This window comes from Tetrahymena thermophila, assembly GCF_000189635.1.
Source record: "Tetrahymena thermophila SB210 genomic scaffold scf_8254607, whole genome shotgun sequence".
NCBI lineage: Eukaryota > Ciliophora > Oligohymenophorea > Hymenostomatida > Tetrahymenidae > Tetrahymena > Tetrahymena thermophila.
Genome location: NW_002476377.1, coordinates 130,244 through 150,851, shown reverse-complemented (window position 1 = coordinate 150,851; position 20,608 = coordinate 130,244). Strand labels below are relative to the sequence as shown.

At 22.8% G+C, this 20,608-nt stretch overlaps 8 protein-coding genes across 8 annotated transcripts; 5 read left to right on the top strand and 3 right to left on the bottom strand. All coding sequences in view use genetic code 6, as the record gives it.

Moving 5' to 3' along the window:
* Positions 1-146: 146 nt before the first annotated feature.
* TTHERM_00439280 (hypothetical protein) lies at positions 147-1,976 on the bottom strand (the record flags this gene model as incomplete). Its single annotated transcript, XM_001017825.2, has 2 exons — positions 1,713-1,976; positions 147-1,640 (listed from the first exon to the last, which is right to left on the bottom strand). The coding sequence occupies exons 1-2, from the start codon at positions 1,938-1,940 to the stop codon at positions 147-149; spliced, it is 1,722 nt and encodes a 573-aa protein (XP_001017825.1). The 5' UTR covers positions 1,941-1,976.
* A 1,955-nt stretch (positions 1,977-3,931) lies between these two features.
* Positions 3,932-5,146, top strand: TTHERM_00439300 (TFIIS helical bundle-like domain protein; the record flags this gene model as incomplete). The annotated part of the gene is made up of 4 exons (XM_001017827.3): positions 3,932-4,366; positions 4,714-4,912; positions 4,973-5,043; positions 5,102-5,146. 4 exons carry the CDS (start codon positions 3,932-3,934, stop codon positions 5,144-5,146), a joined length of 750 nt encoding a protein of 249 aa, XP_001017827.2.
* Positions 5,147-6,874: 1,728 nt separating this feature from the next.
* TTHERM_00439310 (D-alanyl-D-alanine carboxypeptidase family protein) lies at positions 6,875-9,937 on the top strand (the record flags this gene model as incomplete). The annotated part of the gene is made up of 1 exon (XM_001017828.2): positions 6,875-9,937. Exon 1 carries the CDS (start codon positions 7,001-7,003, stop codon positions 9,935-9,937), a length of 2,937 nt encoding a protein of 978 aa, XP_001017828.1. The 5' UTR covers positions 6,875-7,000.
* A 639-nt stretch (positions 9,938-10,576) lies between these two features.
* On the top strand, positions 10,577-10,948 carry TTHERM_00439320 (hypothetical protein; the record flags this gene model as incomplete). Its single annotated transcript, XM_001017829.3, has 2 exons — positions 10,577-10,730; positions 10,785-10,948. 2 exons carry the CDS (start codon positions 10,577-10,579, stop codon positions 10,946-10,948), a joined length of 318 nt encoding a protein of 105 aa, XP_001017829.3.
* A 134-nt stretch (positions 10,949-11,082) lies between these two features.
* On the top strand, positions 11,083-12,153 carry TTHERM_00439330 (transmembrane protein, putative; the record flags this gene model as incomplete). The annotated part of the gene is made up of 3 exons (XM_001017830.3): positions 11,083-11,737; positions 11,846-11,895; positions 11,971-12,153. 3 exons carry the CDS (start codon positions 11,083-11,085, stop codon positions 12,151-12,153), a joined length of 888 nt encoding a protein of 295 aa, XP_001017830.3.
* Positions 12,154-14,645: 2,492 nt separating this feature from the next.
* Positions 14,646-15,587, top strand: TTHERM_00439340 (hypothetical protein; the record flags this gene model as incomplete). Its single annotated transcript, XM_001017831.3, has 1 exon — positions 14,646-15,587. One exon carries the CDS (start codon positions 14,646-14,648, stop codon positions 15,585-15,587), a length of 942 nt encoding a protein of 313 aa, XP_001017831.3.
* A 667-nt stretch (positions 15,588-16,254) lies between these two features.
* TTHERM_00439350 (hypothetical protein) lies at positions 16,255-17,069 on the bottom strand (the record flags this gene model as incomplete). Its single annotated transcript, XM_001017832.2, has 2 exons — positions 16,255-16,350; positions 16,413-17,069. The coding sequence occupies 2 exons, from the start codon at positions 17,067-17,069 to the stop codon at positions 16,255-16,257; spliced, it is 753 nt and encodes a 250-aa protein (XP_001017832.2).
* A 2,205-nt stretch (positions 17,070-19,274) lies between these two features.
* On the bottom strand, positions 19,275-20,608 carry TTHERM_00439360 (transmembrane protein, putative; the record flags this gene model as incomplete). Its single annotated transcript, XM_001017833.3, has 4 exons — positions 19,275-19,516; positions 19,566-19,679; positions 19,970-20,063; positions 20,180-20,608. 4 exons carry the CDS (start codon positions 20,606-20,608, stop codon positions 19,275-19,277), a joined length of 879 nt encoding a protein of 292 aa, XP_001017833.2.

Here is a 20,608-nt window from a genome sequence, read left to right as displayed (position 1 = left end):
ATTGATCTCTCATTTTAAATATTTATAGATATAATGTGATTTTTTAAAATTTTGAAATGTTTAAAAAATAATAAAATTATATCTATTCTTTCTTGCATTTTTATTAAATTAATCAATTATAAATTTACCATTTTTCGTTTATTCATTCATTTTAACATGCCTTCTATGACAGCTCCAATTGTCTTGAAAAATATGCAAAAGCAACATTCAAAAAATTTAACAATTTCCTCTCCTATCTCAACAGATTTGATTGATACACAACAGCTACATGTGCTTGCTATACAATCACTATTAATACAATCACAAGTAGTTTTACTGCAACATTTACACATATCTTCACAACATCCTTGAGGAGAGCATAAATGGAAGCAACAATCTCCTATATCATGACAGCATTCAAAGCAGCAGCAATCCCCATTACTATTCTTAAATATATCAGAGCAGTCAGGGCAATCAGGAAGGCATTTACAATTACAATCTATATTGAAAACACAACAATTTTTAAAGCATTATCCTGTTTGTAGGCAACATTTTTAACAGCAATTAGTATATAGAGAAGAAAAAGTAGCAGGGATAAAATCAATTCCTTAACAGCAGAAATTAGAACAAGCAAACCAGCACTAATTCATCCAATCTCCATAGCATCTAAATGGAGCATAGAAACAATTTTAACATCCTTCTACACATAAATTGCAAGACTCTTTACAGCAAAGTGATCCAACAGATTTAAAAATAAAATTGAAAATCCTAAATGGTAGAAATATAAGTTAAAATAAGAGATCACACATCCATTTTATACAACAATCATCGGCATATAACATCATGCAACAGCATTAATTGCTATGGTATCCTGGTGTATCTATAAACAAATAAACTTGGTTGCTAGTAGAAGTTGCTACAGCGTATGAAACAGTATTTCTCTTGACATATGTATTTTTTCTCTTTCCTCTAGTTTATTACCTAGTATATGGTCTTTTCTCTATGCTCTAAGATTAGGTTTAGGGAACTTATCTTAAATCTTTAATTTCTACCCTTACTTAATTCGGATTAGCAGCTAAAGGATTGGGGGGATATGGATTGTTAGGTTAATTCATCATTGGAGGAGGGGGATAGTAGGGATAAGGATTAGATTATTATACATTTTATGGATAACCGCCTTGTTAATAATTTTAATTCATCATTTAAGGGTTGGGATCCATTTGATATTAATTATTTTATTAGCCATGTTGTTGCATTTTAGCAAAATCATTTGGATCATAACCATTTTATCCGTTGTAAGCATTTACACCATTTTGGTTAGCATACATGTTTTAATTCTACATGAGCATTTATGGCTGTTAACCTTAAGGCAAGGGTGCTGGGTATTAATTATATGGTAGTGGAGGTTGCTACTAATAACCTAAATTTTATTACTCAACTTGATTTTAGTATGTGTTTGGGTTTGGACTTCTTAGTTTATTTTCTTCATCTTGAATTGCAATAATTCTATGCTGATTTGGTTAAGATGGCTCAAGTGATTTAGGAACGTTAGAATTAGAATCTTAAATTTACATTTAAGGCATATCAAAATTGATAAAGAGATCTGTTTTAGCATTTTGCTACTACTGACTTGGGTTAGAAACTTAGAGAATTTACTATGGCTAATTTAAAAAATAATATTACGCTATGCTTATTATAAACTATGTATTTAGGAGTTAAAAAGTTAATATTACTTGAGAAAGAGTAGGCTAAAAGTTATCTTAATAAGGTTGTGCCATCGGAGGATAGTTATAATTTGGTTCACCCATACCTCCTTATTAGTTTTGGTTACCATTTTACCTACCTAGTTCCATATTTTTATATCTGTTTTAAGGTATCATTTTAGAAGAAACCCCTTCATTATCATCTACCTAATCAAGATTTTAAGCACCAATTTTGCTTTATTAATTGTTGTTTAACATAGAAGTAAATTTACAGAAAAAGTTTGATTTTTTTAATTAAATAAAGTTTATATTATTTTGAAAACTTAAATTCTTAAACGAAGGAAACGCTTAATTTAATAAATATAGATAAATTAATAAATTGTTCTGTGGCTATAATAATATTAGGGTTTAATATTGATTTAATATACCTTATACTCTAGTCTAGTCTTGATAGTCTCAAAATACTAAGTAAGTAATTCACAAAGATTTTAAAGAGAAGAAAAATATTTAAACTGATTATTTTTAAAGATATTGAAAAGGAGAAAACATGTTATCTAAAGTTAAATAAAAGGTGTTTTCACTTAGAAATTAAATTTCCATGAATGCTATTCGTTTATTTTTTGATTGAGAGATCTTTATAAGCTCATTTAGAATAACTATTACCTATCAACGTTAATTTAAATAATGCTTTTAAAGATCAAATGAATTTTATATTTTTGGTAATATAATTTATTTTGAAAGAAAATTAAATTAGCTATAATTCATGCTTGAGAAGTATTTTTAGCTTCGAAGTAAATTTTAAGTTTATGGAAAATTTTTTATTTGATCAATAAATATTTGAGAAGCTAGTAAGATAGAAAAAAAAATGCATGTGTAATTAGAAATTATAAGTAGGAATAATCTATTAAATCAAATGAAATTAGTACTTACTTAATTTTTCATTTGCTTTTCCTATTTTGGATTTAAATTAATTTTGATAAAATAAATTATTTAATATAAAAATAATTAAAAATATCAAAAAATTTCATTAGAAATTAAAAAAATTAAAAGATATCTACTAGATCAAATTTAATCAATATTTTACTTAATTTATCATTTAATTTTTCTTTTTTTTGAAATAAATTAATTAGGATAAATTTTAAAAATATTTAATTATCATAGCAGAAATCATTAGTTTAAATATATTATTGAATGTAAACGAAAACAATAATGCAGGACCAATCTATTTAAATTTTATTTTTAATGATATAAAAATCATTATTTCAATAAAATATTTAATTAATAGAACTAATCTAAGAATTTTTCATTCAAGGAAAAGGTCTAAATGATAGAAAAATAATATAGACAAACAATTTCTTAAATTTACAGAATGCTGTATAACAAAATTGTATAGACTAATTTAAGAAAAAGCTTAGTTTAAAACACAAAAATCAGAAAAAAATATTATTAAAAAAGTAATTTTTGCTAAATTAAGTATTAGCTTTATTTGTTACTTTGAATGAAGAATAAAAAGTTGCATTTAAGAATTTGAAAATATATTTAACTTTATTGAAATAGTTTAATTATTATTTAGACAAAAATTTTAATTGTCTACCTTTATTTAGAAAGAATATTAATTTAATATTTCTATTACTTGTAAATACATTTATAATTATTATTTGTTTTTGGAGTAATATTCAATGAAATTGGCTAAAAATGCATTAGGCAAAAAAAATAAATTTTATTTACCTTTTAGAACAACCAACCTACTTCAACAAATTAATGAAAAATATTTTAATAATGAAATATATTTAGATAAAATTAAAATAAAAAATTTTATTGTGTTATTAAAATAAATATGTCTTCTTTATTAACCTCCCTCAAATACGATATAATTAGGAATAATTTATTTTAAGTTCAAATAGATTAAAAATTGTAATATTTTAAAAATAAATATTTGCTTTTATTGAATAGAACTCCAATAAAATAATTATAAATAGACTGACTGTTTTTATAGATTTTTGTATGAAATTTTTGTTCAAAATTTGAAATTTATTTTTATTTTTTTCTTATTTAAAAAAAATTAATCAAAAATTATTTATTATTATTAGCTTATATATAATTAATAAAGATTATATTTTAATTAAATTCAGCAATTTTATATGTATTGCCAATATCCAATTAATTATATATAAAAATAATATACCAAAAACATTTCTAATAAAGAAGATATTTAAGGTACAATAAGATTAGTTTAATTTTGATTTAAAATGTCAGACGAAGAAAAACTAGATATATTTGATGATAATGAAGGTGAATAACCAGTAGATGCTGTAAACGATTAAGCTTTTGATGACTAGCAAGTAGATGAGTTGTTGGATTTAAATTTAGATGATGCTGAGTTTGATGATCTTGAATTAGAAAAATATGTAGAAGGAAATGATGATAAACCAAGTAAAAGGATTTAAAAAAAAAGAAAGTCTTCTTCTGGTGGAAATAATGTAGAAGCTAAGTAATAAAAACCAAGATCCAGTAAGAAAGAGGAAGAAAGATTAAAAAATGAGCTCGAAATCAAAGAAGAAGTAAAAAAAATAAAAAGTGAGATGAAATAGATTCATTAAAGAGATATAAAAGCTGTAGAAAATAAAAAACCTGCACTCAATAAAATAAAGCACATTGATGAAATAATTTCTAAGCTTAGCAAGGTAAATAAATAAATTATTTATTTATTTATCCAATAGAATTAGGTCTGTCTGCAATTTCATAAAAATATTTTTTTGGAAAGAGTGAAAAATTTTGTAAAAAATCAATAAATCAGAGTCAGACTTAAAAATAGTTTAATAAATCAAATTATCAAAGAAATTTTGATTGAACATAGAATATATTTATTTAAGATAGAGGAAAAATAAGTGAGTGAGGATTCAAATTTTTTTTTGCTCCATATGAATTATTTTTATTTTATATACTCAGTTTAAAACAAAAAGAATTGCTTTCTATTTAAAGACACACTTAATTGAACTTACTTATTAATTATTTACTAATTTTTATATAGTTAGGCGTCTAGAGAGAATTTGTGTAAGATAAAGGAATTGATTATTTAGCTGACTGGCTTGATAAAATTCCAAATGGACCAGAACCAAGTGTCACTTTAAGAAAGAAACTACTTTAATTCATTTTTGAATTAAATGTTACTCGCTCAAATTTGACTGGAATTCGTCTCGGAAAAGTTATCTATAAGATCTCGTCAAAGAGTAGATTAAACTTGAAATATAAATAAATTTAACTTATTAAAATTCATAATTAAACAAAAGGTGAAGTAAAAGAGTTGAGAATATTAGCTAACAAAGTTGTGGAAAAATGGAGTAAAATAATAAATAGCAGAGTAAAAATTTAATTACTTTTTAAACTGAATTCTGAATTAAAATTTTAAATTAAACAAGGATAAAAAATATGATGATGAGGATCAGTACGAATACGGAGATTGAATCTATCTATCTATCTACCTATTGATAGATATAATTAAAAATAATAATTAAATTCTAAATTTTATATGCGAATTTTAAAATAAATGTATATGCAAATAAATAAATAAATCAATCAATCAATCACTAACTAAATTTACTATTAAATATAAAACTTACTTCTATTAATATATAAATGATGTAGTTTCTACTTTTAAAGTTATATTTCTTGTTAAAATTCATATTATTTATTTATTTTAATCAATTACCAACTTATTAAATTTACAACTTACTTCTATTAATATAAAATGATGATAAATAATTTAACTTAATGTAAAAATATATGTTATTCCTTTATTATATTTAAATCAACAACTAACTAAATTTAATATTAAATATAAAACTTACTTCTATTAATTAAAAAATGATGTATTTTCTACTTTTAAAATTATATTTTCTTGTTAAAATATTATTTATTTATTTATTTATATCAATTACAAACTTATAAATTTAAAATTTACATCTATGAATATAAAATGACGATATTAATTCTATTAAAGAATTTAACTTAATGTAAAAATAAATGTATTACATATTTAAATCAATAACTAATTATATTTAATATTAAAAGTAATATTTAGTCCTTTTATTACAAAAATGATGTAGATTTTACTTTTAAAGTATTGACTTCATGCAAAATTCTTTGTTTTTACTTTTTAAATTTTATTAAATATTTAACTAATATTTAAATATCAAACTTACATCTTTTGATATAAAAATATGTTGTTTCTAATTTTATTACTTATTTTTGTGCAAAATAAATATTATTTCTTTATAATTTTTAATCAATAACTAACTATATATTTAAAAAAATATAAATTTTTCTTCATTTAATAGCATGAAAATTATATCATTAGTTTCTAGTTTTATTTTAATTTTAAAATCTTTCATTATTTATTTTTTACTTTTAAACAGCTAAGTGAGCTTACATTAAATATAAAACTTAAATTTTTTATATAAAAATGAGATTTGTTGTTTTTTCTAAAATATTATTTATTTTTATGCAAATATTATTTATTTATTTTATTAACTAGATTAATTTCTGATTTTACTTGTCATTTTTTTAACCAGTAAAAATTAGCTTTTTATAATACTTATTGAAATCCAAGTAAAACAAAACAGATTTTAAGCAAACATTATAAAATGCTGATATTCTTTTATTTAAATATTAAAATAATAAAAAAATTTTATTATTTGCAAAATAAAAATGAAATAAAAGTTTAATTTTGTTATTTTTTGAAAATCATTTTAGTTTTGTTATTCAGTTTCCTTAAAATTATAAATAGGAAAGATATAGATAGACTTTTTTAATAATGTTTATTATATATATACTACTATAATCTTTGGTAATACAAAAATAGGAATTATATTAGAAATTTCCTTAGTGCTTTTACATTCTTGAAATAAGAAATTTTACTTATGTAATTAAGTTGCTGGACTTAACTATTTATTTGTTTATTAATAAGCAAAAGTCAAGTTAAGATTAATTTTGGTTTTTGAGGTTTAGATTTTATACATTCAACTAAATTTTATAATTTGGTAGCTAGTATTTTTTTAAGTAGATTTGGTGGGGATTTAAGGAGGAAGACAAAAAAAAAGAAAAAATCAAAGAATTATTGATAGAGTGAAAAACATAATAAATTATATGATCATTTTGTAATATCCTAAAATTATAATAAATAATTATTGGACAAGATTACAATAAATAATCTTTTTATTTATATATTTCTTAAATAAGTATTAACAAAACAGCAGTATAACTTATCAATAAAAAGTAGCAAAGCTTGTTACCATTAATTTATAAATTAGTGTATTTGGATGCAGAGAAATATTTCAACTCCAGTGATTTCTAAGAAACAATCTATACATGTGCCTGATTATATGATTTGCAACCAAATAGAATAGATTTAAACTGCAAATGTTGGCTCATTCAGCTCTAATTTGTCTTAAAATAATATTTAAGGCAATTAATTGTATATAGCTTCAGCATCAAATTCTTACTTATCTTAACTACTGTGCAATAATACTCCTCTTACAAGTGCGTTATCTGCAGCTGTTTATTGTTAAAACAGACTGATTTATAATAAAAACGGATCTGAGGCTTTAGAAATTGCATCCCTTACTAAGGTCATGACTTTTTTTACTTCACTAAAATTAAGTGCTAAGCATGAACTCGACCCACAAAGTGTTTATGTCAGAGTTCCAAAAGCTGCAGCATTTATTTGCGGCACATCAGCGTGTCTTCGAAATGGTGAATATATTAAACTCTGTGACTTGTTTTATGCTCTAATGCTTCCTTCTGGGAATGATGCTGCTTGCACTTTAGCAAATTTTTTTGGATAACTTGAACGTAGAAGAGCTAATTCTTCTTCAGCCTTTTTAGATTAATAAGCAGCATAAATATTGATAAAATTGTATGGATTAATTGAAATTAACCAATAAGAAAGCAGCTAGAAGCATGAGTCTAGAGAATCTGAAATTTCTACTGATGCTTAAGAGTAAGATTCTAAGGATAGTGGAGAAGACGAACGCAGGAGTTCAACATATTCATAGGGAGTTAAAATAAAGGAAAGCAATTAAATTCAATAAATTCAATTTGATTAATTGTCATAGTAAGCAGATTTAATGCATATTAACCTAGAGTAATAAAAATAACAAATATTGAACAACACTTAAAGTGAAAATCCAAGTAATTAAAACAAAAACAGTAATGAAGATTATAAATTTCATTAGTAATAGGGTGATGTTTAAGAGAATATGAAATTCTTTGTAAAGATAATGAACTAAGAGGCTTAAAAACTATAAATGCGTAACACTTAATACTCAAATCCACATGGATTAAGCGATAAAGGTAACAAGAGCTCTGCAATAGATTATGGAAGACTTTGCTATGCAGCTATGTCTTCCTTCGCTTTGTTTAGATAAGTGGTGAAAACTCCATTGTATTCTTGTAAAATACTCTTGAATAAGGACTTAATATAAAATAAAAAAAATTCTCTTCAAACTCCTACAAATTAGAATAAGACTCTTTCTGTGTAAACTATGAGAAATGCTTAATGGGAAAATACTAATAAACTACTTTTGCGTAATTCACATTTTATTGGAATTAAAACAGGAAATACCCCAAACGCTGGTCCATGCTTAGCTACTCACTATTAGAAAAATGGAATCGACATTCAAGTCATTGTATTAAAGTGTAAAGATTCTGAAAAAAGATGGGTAGATAGCTAGAAATTAGCAGAGTGGGCTTATTAATAAATACTTTAAGATTGCACACAAACACTTTAGACTGAGAATAATTGTGCGAATCAGAGACTTATGTCAGCACAAAGAAATCGTAAAATAAAAATTTAGTAGTAGTACTAAGATGAATTTACTAAATTGCTACAGTAAAATAAAGAAGAAGATCCAAGCAGTAAATCTTAATTAATTTCTGATTTTAATTTAAGATACAGACCTAAAACTACACTTTAGACTGAACATTCTCTAAATAAGTCTTAATTTAACATAAGAGGTATTACTTAGAACAAAATTCCACCTCCTCAACCTTTTCATCAAAAATGTAACTCATAAAATTAGTTAAATTAAGATTAGCAAAGGAATAAGAGCATATGCAAAAGTGGTCCTGTCTCTTCACAATTTGCAATCTAGAATAATAGAAAAAATGTATCCAGCATTGCCTTAATTAATGATGATAATAATAATAATAATATAAACAAATTAAAGCTTGATATAAACAATTCTTAGAATGCTATAAATAACTCTTAGAACGCTATAAATAACTCTTAAAATGCTATTAATAACTCTTAGAATGTTATTAATAATTCTTAATATAATATTAGAGCCAACATAGGCTAATTGTATCAAAGAGAAACAGATCGCTATGATGTTCAGAGCAACTCAAGTTCAATTTAAATAATTAGCTGTGACGATTTAGAATAAAAAAATGACTAAGAAGATATTTACATAGAGGAAGACAACAACTTAAGTTTTGAAAAAAATGATAATTATAAAGCAAACGACATATAAATGCTATCTGATTCATTCTAAGAGAATATGGAAGACCTCCTTCATTTAAAAACTTAAAGCTAAAAAGTTATAGTTGGCGTAAGTAAGTTAAGCAGTGTAGATATATTAAATGGGATTGAAAAGAAATTTTCTTCTCAAAATAATTTAGATTAAGAGATATAAACTACTATAAGCAGCTATAGATAGATTTAAATAAAAACAAAGAATCAGTAAATTAATTAAAAAAAGCCTTAAACAGCGATTTTTAAGATATCTAAGGAGACTGCTAAAGAATCTGATTCATCAAATTTAAATAAAAGTAATATTCAAAATAAATTAATTAGTCCTAGAAGAAGGATAATAAATGCTAAATTTTAAGTAAGTAGTGTAGACCTTACAGAGAATACTAAGAGTTCAAATAATTAAGCTCAAAAGATAGGACAGAATCGAGTTAATATTTCAACAAGCTCATAAAAGAGATCGAATAGTGGAAAGCAATTCTGTCTTAATCTAATTTAAGCTAATAAAAATCTACAAATAGATACCTAACAAAATAGTATTATTAAAAATTAATAAACCAAACAATATAATTCTACAAAAAATGTACAATTTGCAAAATAATTGCCACCAATTACTAATAAAAGTATTATAATATCAAATACTAAATTTACGGAAGACACCGTTTCTCCACCAAAATAAATCTAAAAAAGCTTGAATCAGAGTGTAATAAAAACAATCTTTTAATGACATCAAATAAATAAATATTCTAAAATTAGAAACGGAAAAATTAAAATAAGTAAATAAAATAATTAAAATAAAAAATATCTCATTTTCAATAACAAAATAAATAAATTTATATAAAATAAAAGTAATATATCTCAAGATTCTTTATTCTTAAAAATATCTAATTTTATTGTAATCCAAATTAAATATATTTTATATATTTTACTACTTACTTTGTAAGCTAACTTCATAAAATCTTCAATTTCTTGAGTATAAAATTATTAAAAAAATCTAAAAAATATTTTTTTATTATAAGAACATGAAAAATATTTTCTAAAAAAGAGTTAAAATACTTTTATTTTTTTATGTCTAAAATAAAAATATTTTTAAATGTATAATAGTCCCGCCTACTATTTATTAATCGTAATAGATTTAGGATTATTAAGATTGATTTTTCGATGAAATCTTATAATGATTTCGCGGCTTAAATATTAATATTTGATATTATTAATAGATAGACATACATAGATAGATATATAAAGAATCTTCAACTGATGATTAAGAGAAATTAAAAAATAAATATTTCAAATCTATTAAATAGAAAAAAAAATTTCAACTTAAAGTTAGCTATAATTATAATAAAAGACCAATTAATACAAGAAGATGGACGCTGAACAAGAATAGGTGATGTATCCTAGAATTTTATTCGAATAAATGGCCTAATTTAGAGGTAAAAAAGTAACAGTTGTTGGAAATGTATGCAACGAAGATCAAAATGACTCTTTAGTCATTGAATTTGGTCCAACTGGATTAAATTGTAATTTTATTAACTTAAAATTTTTATGAGAAGTAAAAAATATAATTTTAAAAGAGCATGTAGTCATAGATAACTATAGAAGAGTTGATTTAAATAATACCACCAAATTTGTTGAAATTAGAGGAGTTGTTTTGAATTAAAATATAGTCAGTTGTGAAGAATTAACTGAATTTGAATAAAAAGATCCTTTTGGTAAATAATTATTGCACCTTCCATGATTTTTACTTTTTATCTTACTTTTACAATATTTAAAATTAACAAAATAATTTTATAAATCTGTAGATTTTGATACATATTCAAAGTTAATTCATCTATCATAAAGCGACAAATTAAGTTCTTTATTTACTGATCAATGAATTAAATGGGAGTTATTGCTATTAAAAGAAAGTAGAGTTATTAATTGAATGTAAAAATAAACTATATAAATACAGCTCATCAAATTAAAAAACCATGTTAATATATATAAAAATGTATTTTATTTAGACTTTTATATAAATTTTGTAAGCAGCTAATTCCTTTAAATTTCAATTTATTTCTAATATTCTATTTTTATCATTTATTATTTCATTTGATATTTAACTATTTATTAAAGTTCGCGAAAAAAATAAATAAATTAATAAGAAATTAAAGAAAAAACCGCGAAAAAAAAGAGGCATTTAAACATAAAAAAATACAAATTAATATTAATCATTATAATTATTTAAAACAAAATATTCAATAAGTAGGAATCATTTTCTAAAATAAAAAAAGCAAACTAACACTAAAGCTAGTTCAAAAAAAGAGTTTATCTGAATATTATAGGAAAATAAAAATGAAGAAAAACGGAAAATCATAAAATCAACCCTTAGATTTTACTTAATATGCTAAAAATATGAGAAAGGATTTATCCAACTAAGATATTTGTTTGGAAGATGGAGCATTAAATCATTCATATTTCTTAACTAAGAAGGGTTAATATTGGACTCCTCTTAACTAAAAAGCACTCCAAAGGGGTATTGAATTATTTGGTAACTCATTCTTTGCTTTAATAATTTTGCTGGAATTAGAATTTGCTTGATTGAAAAATTCAATTGTTATTTTTAAAATCACAAAACTCTATTTTTAATATTTTATAGGGGTTGGAAACTGGAAAGAAATCAATTACGACGAATTTAGTGGCAAAGCTGTAAAAATAATTTTATCTTCTATAAAAATTCAATTTTGGTTCCTAGATTTATAAAATTAAAAATATTTTTTATAGAATATAGTAGAATTAGAATTAAGAACATGCATGATCCTTGGTATAAACGACATCACTGAATATTACGGAAAAAAAATATCTGAAGAAGAATAAGAAGAAATTAAAAAAAGCAATATTGCAAAGGGTAAAAAGGAAAATAAATTAAAAGATAACATCTACTAGAAGTTATAATAAATGTAATGAAAAAAAAAATAAATTCTGCTACTGCTATATATGAATTGTATCTAACTAATTTCTTTTGAAAAGCTTTATTTGTAAAGCATTCTAAGGGATAAAAGGAGCATTCCTCATTTTAAAAATGTACTAAATAATAAATTAAAATAAACAAAAAAAATATTATAACATTGAAAAAACAGAAATATAAATATTTAAATGAAAAATAACTTATTATAATCATTAATTAAGTCTGTCATTCTGTCTATTTGTTGTATTTATGCATTTTACATTTAATTTTGATTAAATCTTAGAAGTTTTTGGGGACAAAATTAATTAATTTAGTGTTGAAAAATTATTTAATTGTTAGAGTATAATTGTATTTATTTTGTAGTAATCTTATGGGTTATCAAAAATCTATTTCACTTAATTATTTTAGATTAGAAAATCAACAAAAATTGTAAACAAATCTAAATCCAAAACAAACCCTATCAAAATTAAAAAATTTCAAAATCAATACAAATCAATTTTAAATAAAGTAAATCCTGTCTATTATATTTATTTATTCAAATAATTTGAAAATTGTAAATTTTATTTATTTAATTCGACTTCTATCTAATTTATTTTGTATCTTTTATCATTTTCCAAGATACAGCTTAAAAAGTTTAAATACTAAAATTACAAAAATAATACTATTACTCCTAAATATTTTAAATGCTGTTATTGATCTGAATTTTGAGGAATTTTGCATATGTTTACTCTGCGTATTTAGCTAACTATCCAAATTCATAAATAAAAACTTTTATTTTCTCAAAAATATTACAATTTTCCACTTTTTCTATTTTAAGAGGAAGAAGTTAAAATTATTCGGTTTTAGTTTTATTAAATCTTAAATTGAGTTTTTACTTGAAATAAAATATTTACAATTTAAAAACCCAATATATTAAAAGTAATTTTTTTTAATGCAAATTATTTTAATTGAAATATTAAAAATGAAATAAAAGCAAAATTTAAAAATAATTCATTTATTTTTTATGGTTTTTCTTATGCGTTAAATATTAATTTTACTTATATACTTTTTAATGAATTTCTACAACTTTTAAAATTGATATTTTTTGATTTGTTTGAACAAATTTTGTTAAAAAATGAGAGGGCATTAAGTAAGTATTTATAAAAACTGAGATTACATGCTAAAATTTAGCTTTAGACTAATACTGTGACGGATTAAATCAAATTAAAAAATCTTGTATCTTATCAAAGGGAATCTGGTTACATAATTTTTAATTAACTAAATATTTAAGTAATATTTCTTACTGTGATAAATATTCAGTTCATTGTATTTTCACAGCTTATTCCATTCCTGCACCATTTAAGCATGTTTGCTTATTAAAGTGCTCAATAATTTATTAAACAGTAAAACTAGTTTATCGATTATAAATTTTTATAAAAAATTTGCAGACATAGCTTTTGATTTTAGTTAATTAGGTTGAAGGATAAAATCCCCCACCATACGAGCATAATGGGATGTCTTAAAAGAGTAAATATTTAGCTTGTCGTGAATTTAAAAGTCAAGTTTTATAGAAGGTTTTATAGCATGTTTAATCTTGTAAATGAGTAAGTCTTTAAAGCAATTCAAAAGGAAAAAATTAGAAGTCAGCCTCTGAATAATAATTGAAAGTATTTTTTTTTATTAAGAGTCATATAATCCAACAATAAATAGCTTTTTTAATTTTAATGGATCTTTGATAAGACCTTTTTTATTTATGGTAATCAAGAATAATCTATTGTTTGAATGTCTGGTAAAAAATATTTATTATCTCTTAGTAGGAATTTGTAATAATCTGTTTGTGATTTTTGAAATCAAACACTAAAATTTGAAAGTAAGCCTGTCTATTACACTATATAATAAGCTCTTCCAATGTATATTTAGCTAAGGTGTTTCAAGAGTACAGGTAGAAGTGTTGTAGATGATAAAAGAGAACGAATAAATTTTAAAACAAGAATTAGGGGAGGTAAAGCTAATTTTAATATTCAGTATGTAGGTAAAACAACGAATTAAAATGATCTATTTGGAAGGCAAATTAAAAGTGATTGCAAAACGAATTCAGGATGATTGTTTTAAAGCAAGTTTAAAAAAGAAAACAAGGTAATTGAGTTAAAAATTTATTGATTGTAATGTAAAATAATCAACCAAAGCCTTAGATTTATTATCAACAATTTCTAATTTTTATTTTGTATATTTATCAAAAAAAGCATCGAATTCCTTTTTTAAGGCACAATCTCAAGATTTTTCAGAATATATTTTCTTGAAAAGAAGAATTAAGAAACAAAAGCTTTGAAATGAATCAAAAATTAAAAAGGAGAAGCATTAACACAAAAGATAATCAATTAATTTTTTGAAAAAAAAAAAATTAATTACTGTAATTTACAAAACAAAGGCAAAAAAAGCCCTACATAACTTTAATCTACTTATAATTTACATATATATTATAAATCCTTATTTATCTAATTAAATGCACAAAATGGAAACCTCTGTTTGTGATTAATTACCTTCTACTCCTCCTAAGTTGGCAGAAAAATACTCCGAATACGATGATAATAACAGCGAAAGACACTACAGGTGCTCCCCTTTGGTTTTGAAGGCATCTTCTCATCTTAGTATGTGCCATTTAAAACACCTTCCTCATATAAACGCTAAAGCTAATCTAGCAGAAGAAAACCTATATAATATATGCAAGAATATTGACTGCGAATTTTAATCTAGTTTTACTTTAGATGACATTAATGAAAAAATTTCTACAACTCATAATACTCCTACCGATGAAACCTACGCAAAATTTACATCCTCAAATAATCCAAATACCATATTGGGTAGTTCAGATTTTCCAAACGAAATAAACAATGTTTTGAATAATGCTCAAAGCGTTTATAATTCAGAAGATAACACAACTGAGAGTTTGACAAACATCAGCACAGGAGTGTGTTGCAAAGAAAACGGAGCAATCTTCTGCTGTGAGGAATTCGAAAATCGTATTTTTAATTGGATAGAAGAGAACATTCCTAAGATGTCTAAGCCTGAAGAGAAGATGGAATTGTATTTTGAAAAGAGACGCAATACTTTGCTAATCAATAGTTTGCCAATGTAGCTTAGAATGCAAGAGAGTATTTAACAAAATGAAATACCCACTATGGAATTTTCTTAAGCTTCTTCTACTTCTTCTATTCCTCCTCCAAACGGCCTTAACTAAAATGATTTATTGAGTAAAATTTCATCCATATCTTCCTCTCAAGAGAGCCAGAGCATGAAAATTATAGAGGGTGTGGAAAAATTCGGCTCAAGTCTTTTTAAAAGAAGATAAAGCTAAGTTATGCAACCAAGTACTGGCAATCGTTTGACATAAAATAAAAGGCTATCAATAATGACAGTAACTCTACCATTCAACAAAATTGACGAAAAGAATTGAAAACATAAAATTTGACATGAAGAATGAGAAAAAGACAGACAGACAGAAAGAAAGGTAGGAGGGATTTGGATACCTTGGTAATAAAATGAATGAAAGAGCCGTTTATATTTAGAATTTTATTTTAGATATGAAATACCAAAGAGTAATCAATAAGTTCGATAAAAAATATCGATGTAATAAATATCATGAATAAATAAATGCTGCTTTGATTGAGTATTTTATACCCTTTAATTAAAATCAAACAAAATTTTGATAAAAAATTAAGCGAGGCAAAATCTTTTTGCTTGATCATTGATTCATTCATACAATTATTTAATCGATTGATCGGTTGATTGATTGATTAATCACTAATAATAACTAAGCAAACAAATAAATAATACAAACAAGTTTTCAAAGAATCTTGGTATCAAAAAAAAAAAAAGAAATACATAAATAAATAAGTAGTATTTCTTATTGAATTTTTCAATAATTTACTGCTTTGATTTAGCTTGATAAGATTTTAATTATCAATTTATTTGGACGCCTCTCTTATTCTTTATTATTTCTCATTAAATTGCCCAAAAAAATTCATAAAAAATTCTTGAGAATTTAATTATTAGTTCATTCTACCTCTAAATCTATCCAAATCAGTCTCTTCTCTTCCTTCCTAAAATACTTTTCATTATCTTCATTCACTGTCTTAGTTTAAGCACCATTTAGTTATTTCAACAATCTCAAAATAAAAGTTTATTTATCGCATGCTATCAACACCAATGACCTATACCTATATTATACATAATTAATCTCATTTTAAATTGAGTCAAAGCATTTATAATAAAACAAAACCATCTATTAAAAATAATAATCCATCTTCATATATAATTATAGTTAAAAGAAAATACAATATCGATTTATTCTTAATTAATTCCCCATAAAAGCTTCAGAAATTCCCTTAACCATCTAAAAGGCGGAAAGCTGTCCTCTTAAATAAGAATATTTTTTACTTATCAAAAACTGCCCAGCTTTTTTTTAAAATAAATAATTATTGATTTCTATTTTTAACACTTTCTCAGACAGACTGCCATTAATAAAATAAGATAACCATTGCATTCTCGTTTAATAATGAATAATCGAACAAATTACTACTAAATAACCATTCAAAAAAAATCTACAAACCTCTTTACTTTAAATGAGCAAAAACTCTACAATTTATTTAAATTATATTTGATAATAACCATTTGAGAGAAAATTGTGAGTTCTCGTATGTTTATTTTTTTTTTTGCTCATTGGTTTCTCATACTACCATTTTAAACAATATATTAAATTCCATAAATTTCTTAAAAAAGTATTTAAAGTTAACAAAAAATACAAAGCTAAAAATTAAAATTTCTGCCTTTAAAAAAGGAATATCTAACTAGATAGAGGTGGACCTTTGACTTCAAAAATGTATACGTATTTTATATTCATCCTATCTTAACTTATTATTATTATTTTATTTTGCATATCACTACTTTATTTATATATTATATAAATGTACAATTTATTATTACTTCATTTATCTAAAAAACATAAAATGAATTCAAAAAAATTTGATTTTTCTAAAGCCAACATAAAATAAAAATTCATAAATTTATTTATGAAATTTTTTAGCTGGAGTTAATGATTGATAAATTGATCGATCGATATCTATTGTTAATTTATGAAAAATACTTTAAAAAAAACCATAAAAACATCAATAAAGTTAAGGACCACTATTAAATAGATAAGTATTTGCAACCCACCTTTCCATCTTATGTGTTTCATTAAGTATAAAGTTCATTATGATGGTTCATTTTTTCTAAAAAAATTTAAGTTAATAGGCAAGTTATTTCTATAATAATTTTTTTTATGTTTGATTTTAGGCTGAGTGTATTTTTTAAATATTGTTTTACATAAAATTAGTAAGTGCTATTCAATAATTATTGAAGATCTATCAATCTATCTATCTTTTTGTTTATGAATATCAAATATTAAGATAATAAATTTACTTTCAAAAATTCATTTTGGATGAAAATACATTTGCACTAAAAATGATTGTAAGCGAATTCAAAACCATCCAAAAATCAAATTTATGAGGAAAATTAAAAAAGAATATTTTTTAATCATCGCAATTAATCCTTGAAAAACCTGTGCTAAAAAAGAATTCAATCTGATTTTTCGTTTTCATTAAATAAAAGTTATTTTTATGCTTGGCATTTTTACAATAAAAATATCTATTTCTATTCAGAAAAAATAAAAATTTGGTAATTAAATAATAATAACAATTTAAATTCAAATATTAATCTAGTTAGCTCATTTTTTCCTTTAGTAATTTAAAATTCTAATAAAGAAATTAGAGTAAATTAATTAAACTCAATAAACTATATGTGTTTTAAATAAATAAAATTACACCTCTTTTTTCTAAAAACTTTCACTATCTTATTTAACAAGCTTGAAATTAAATATAGTTTAATTAAAATATCAATCCATTATCATTTCAAATATGCTTTTGATTCTTTTAATTAGAGCGCAAAAAATTTTAGTAAAATAATAAAGGTATGTTTTATTTACAAATATTTTATTAACTTTTTAATTTAACCGAAAATTTTTTAATGATTTGCATATATTTAAATAATAATTTTAATTTGTTTTTCTTTAAATTTTGGATTTTTAAAATAAATTTTCTTCCATCTAGCTTTTTTAGAAAGAAACAAATTTTTACAATTAATTATAAAGTGTAAAAATATCTTTTTGACTAAATTTTGTTTATTGATTATAAATCTTTTATTTGGGATTAAGAATTATTTGGTATTTGATGATTTTTTGATTTTGTGCAAAAAAGATTGGTTTCATAAAAATGGGTATCTTATGTTAAATATATCTTATTATTTAAATATAAACTATTACTTAAAAAGCAACAAATTTACTCGATTTATTTTTAATATTCTAAGCTTTAATATTTTATTTTATATTTCAATTTGTTAAATAAATTATATGTTTGTTAAAAAGCAAGCAAATAATTGAAAGAAACTGCTGAATATTTAACTTGCTTTTTTACTAAAATAACTAAGTTATCAAATGAAAAATTAAATATTTATATAAAGAAGATAGTTTCTTGTTTTTTTCTGCAACTAAGATTCTTATGCAATAAAATTATGTATTTTTTATTAAAATTTATTCCTTGTTTTTTATTAAATTTTTGAATTTTTTGTTTAATAAATCTTTCTCATAAAAATAAATACATTTGAAAATAGAATAATAGCTCAAAATAAACGCTAAAATATTTAGTTCTTTTATGTTAAATTCAAGTAAACAAAAACATTTTAAAATAAATCATATTCCTATTAATAAATTTAAAAAAAGCTTATTTTATCTTTATTAATATGTTTCTTTTAATCTTAAAATGAAATAAATAAAAATTAAATTTGTACTTCGATTTTATTAATAATTGGATATGAAAATGTAATCATAGTTTGACATTTTTTATCAAAATAAATTAGATTAATATAATAGTCGTTAATATGTTTGTTCAAATTTAATATAAAAATATTTTGATATGAATTTATTTAACAAATATTTTGTAATCTGATATTTATTTTACAAATGAAGAGTATAAATAATTGAAGATATTAGATAATAAATTAACTACAAATCAATTTGTTAAAATGTATTAAAAAGTTAGAAAATCATTCATTATTTTTATTATTCTGGTTCCTTTTATTTTAATAATTCTGCATTAGTTGGTATATATTTTCTGTAAGGATCATTTGTGGATAATTTTAACTGTTTAACTTTATCTCCGTAGTTTAAGAACATAGCAGCGTATAAACCATATGATAAAAAGCATAATAAAGCAATTATGTATTTAAAATTCATGTACCAAAGAGGGGCATATCTACTATTAACTACTTTAAGATCAAGTCCTAAAATAACTATTTTAAATTAAATCTTAAATAAATGAAAAGCATATTGTAATCTTACATATCTATAACCCAGCCATTACAGAAATAGGGGCTAAATTTTATAAACCTTCTGTAGGAACACCATATACTAATGATAATGTGTTAACCAAAGCACCAATTGCAGGAATAGAAGCTATTAAAAATTAAATTATTTTAAAATTTGATAAAACTAAAATAATTATAAATATCTATATTTCTAAATACTGTTTGGATTTTCGAAATCCATAGCTTAGTATAATGTATTATATTATGAACTAAATTTTAAAATGTTTTTTTTCCCTAATAAAGATAGAATTCAATTATCATAGAATTAAAAGGTAGTGATTTTTCGACTACTATTAAAATTAATAATAAATTGATTCTAAATAAATTAGAATTATTAATGAAAATTATTTTATTTTGTTTTAATATAGCTTCATTTACATAAAATAAAAAGTCTTCTTGCTTCAGAGCTCGAATTGATTGAGTCAGTCTATAAATCATGTTAGGAAACTGCTAAACCCCAGTGAATACCACTCTAATGATAATAAAAATAAAGATTTAAAAAAGGATCTAACTTAAATTTATTTCTTTTATTTGAAGTGATAAATTTAATTCAAGTAAAAATGCTAATTCAAAAATATAATGGATTACTTAGAAGCATTAATGGATGCCAATGTATTTTGTCACTGAATTTAAAAGAGGAATAAAAGATTCAGAAGGTATACCCTAAGCTAATTAATAATATAAATAGCTTGATCCTCCCAAAACTGGAAGGGTCAAAGTGAGACCTAAAAGCATAGCTTCAATAGGTAATTTCTTTTCATTTAATATGCTTTCTAATTAAACTTTTCTTTCTGAAATAATGTTTTGTAATTCCTTTTCGGTATATTGGTCTTGTTAGGCAACAGTTTCCAATTCATAAATTTGCTAAACTAATTATTCTTCCTTTTCTTTTTCTATTTTTCTTTGCTATTTATGAGTTGTGCAAAATCTAAAACAGCTCTTTTAGTAAAGTTAGGGTATTTTTGTCTTGAAAAGAGCTAGATTCTTGTATTGATTTAAGAGTAACTTGCTAAACAT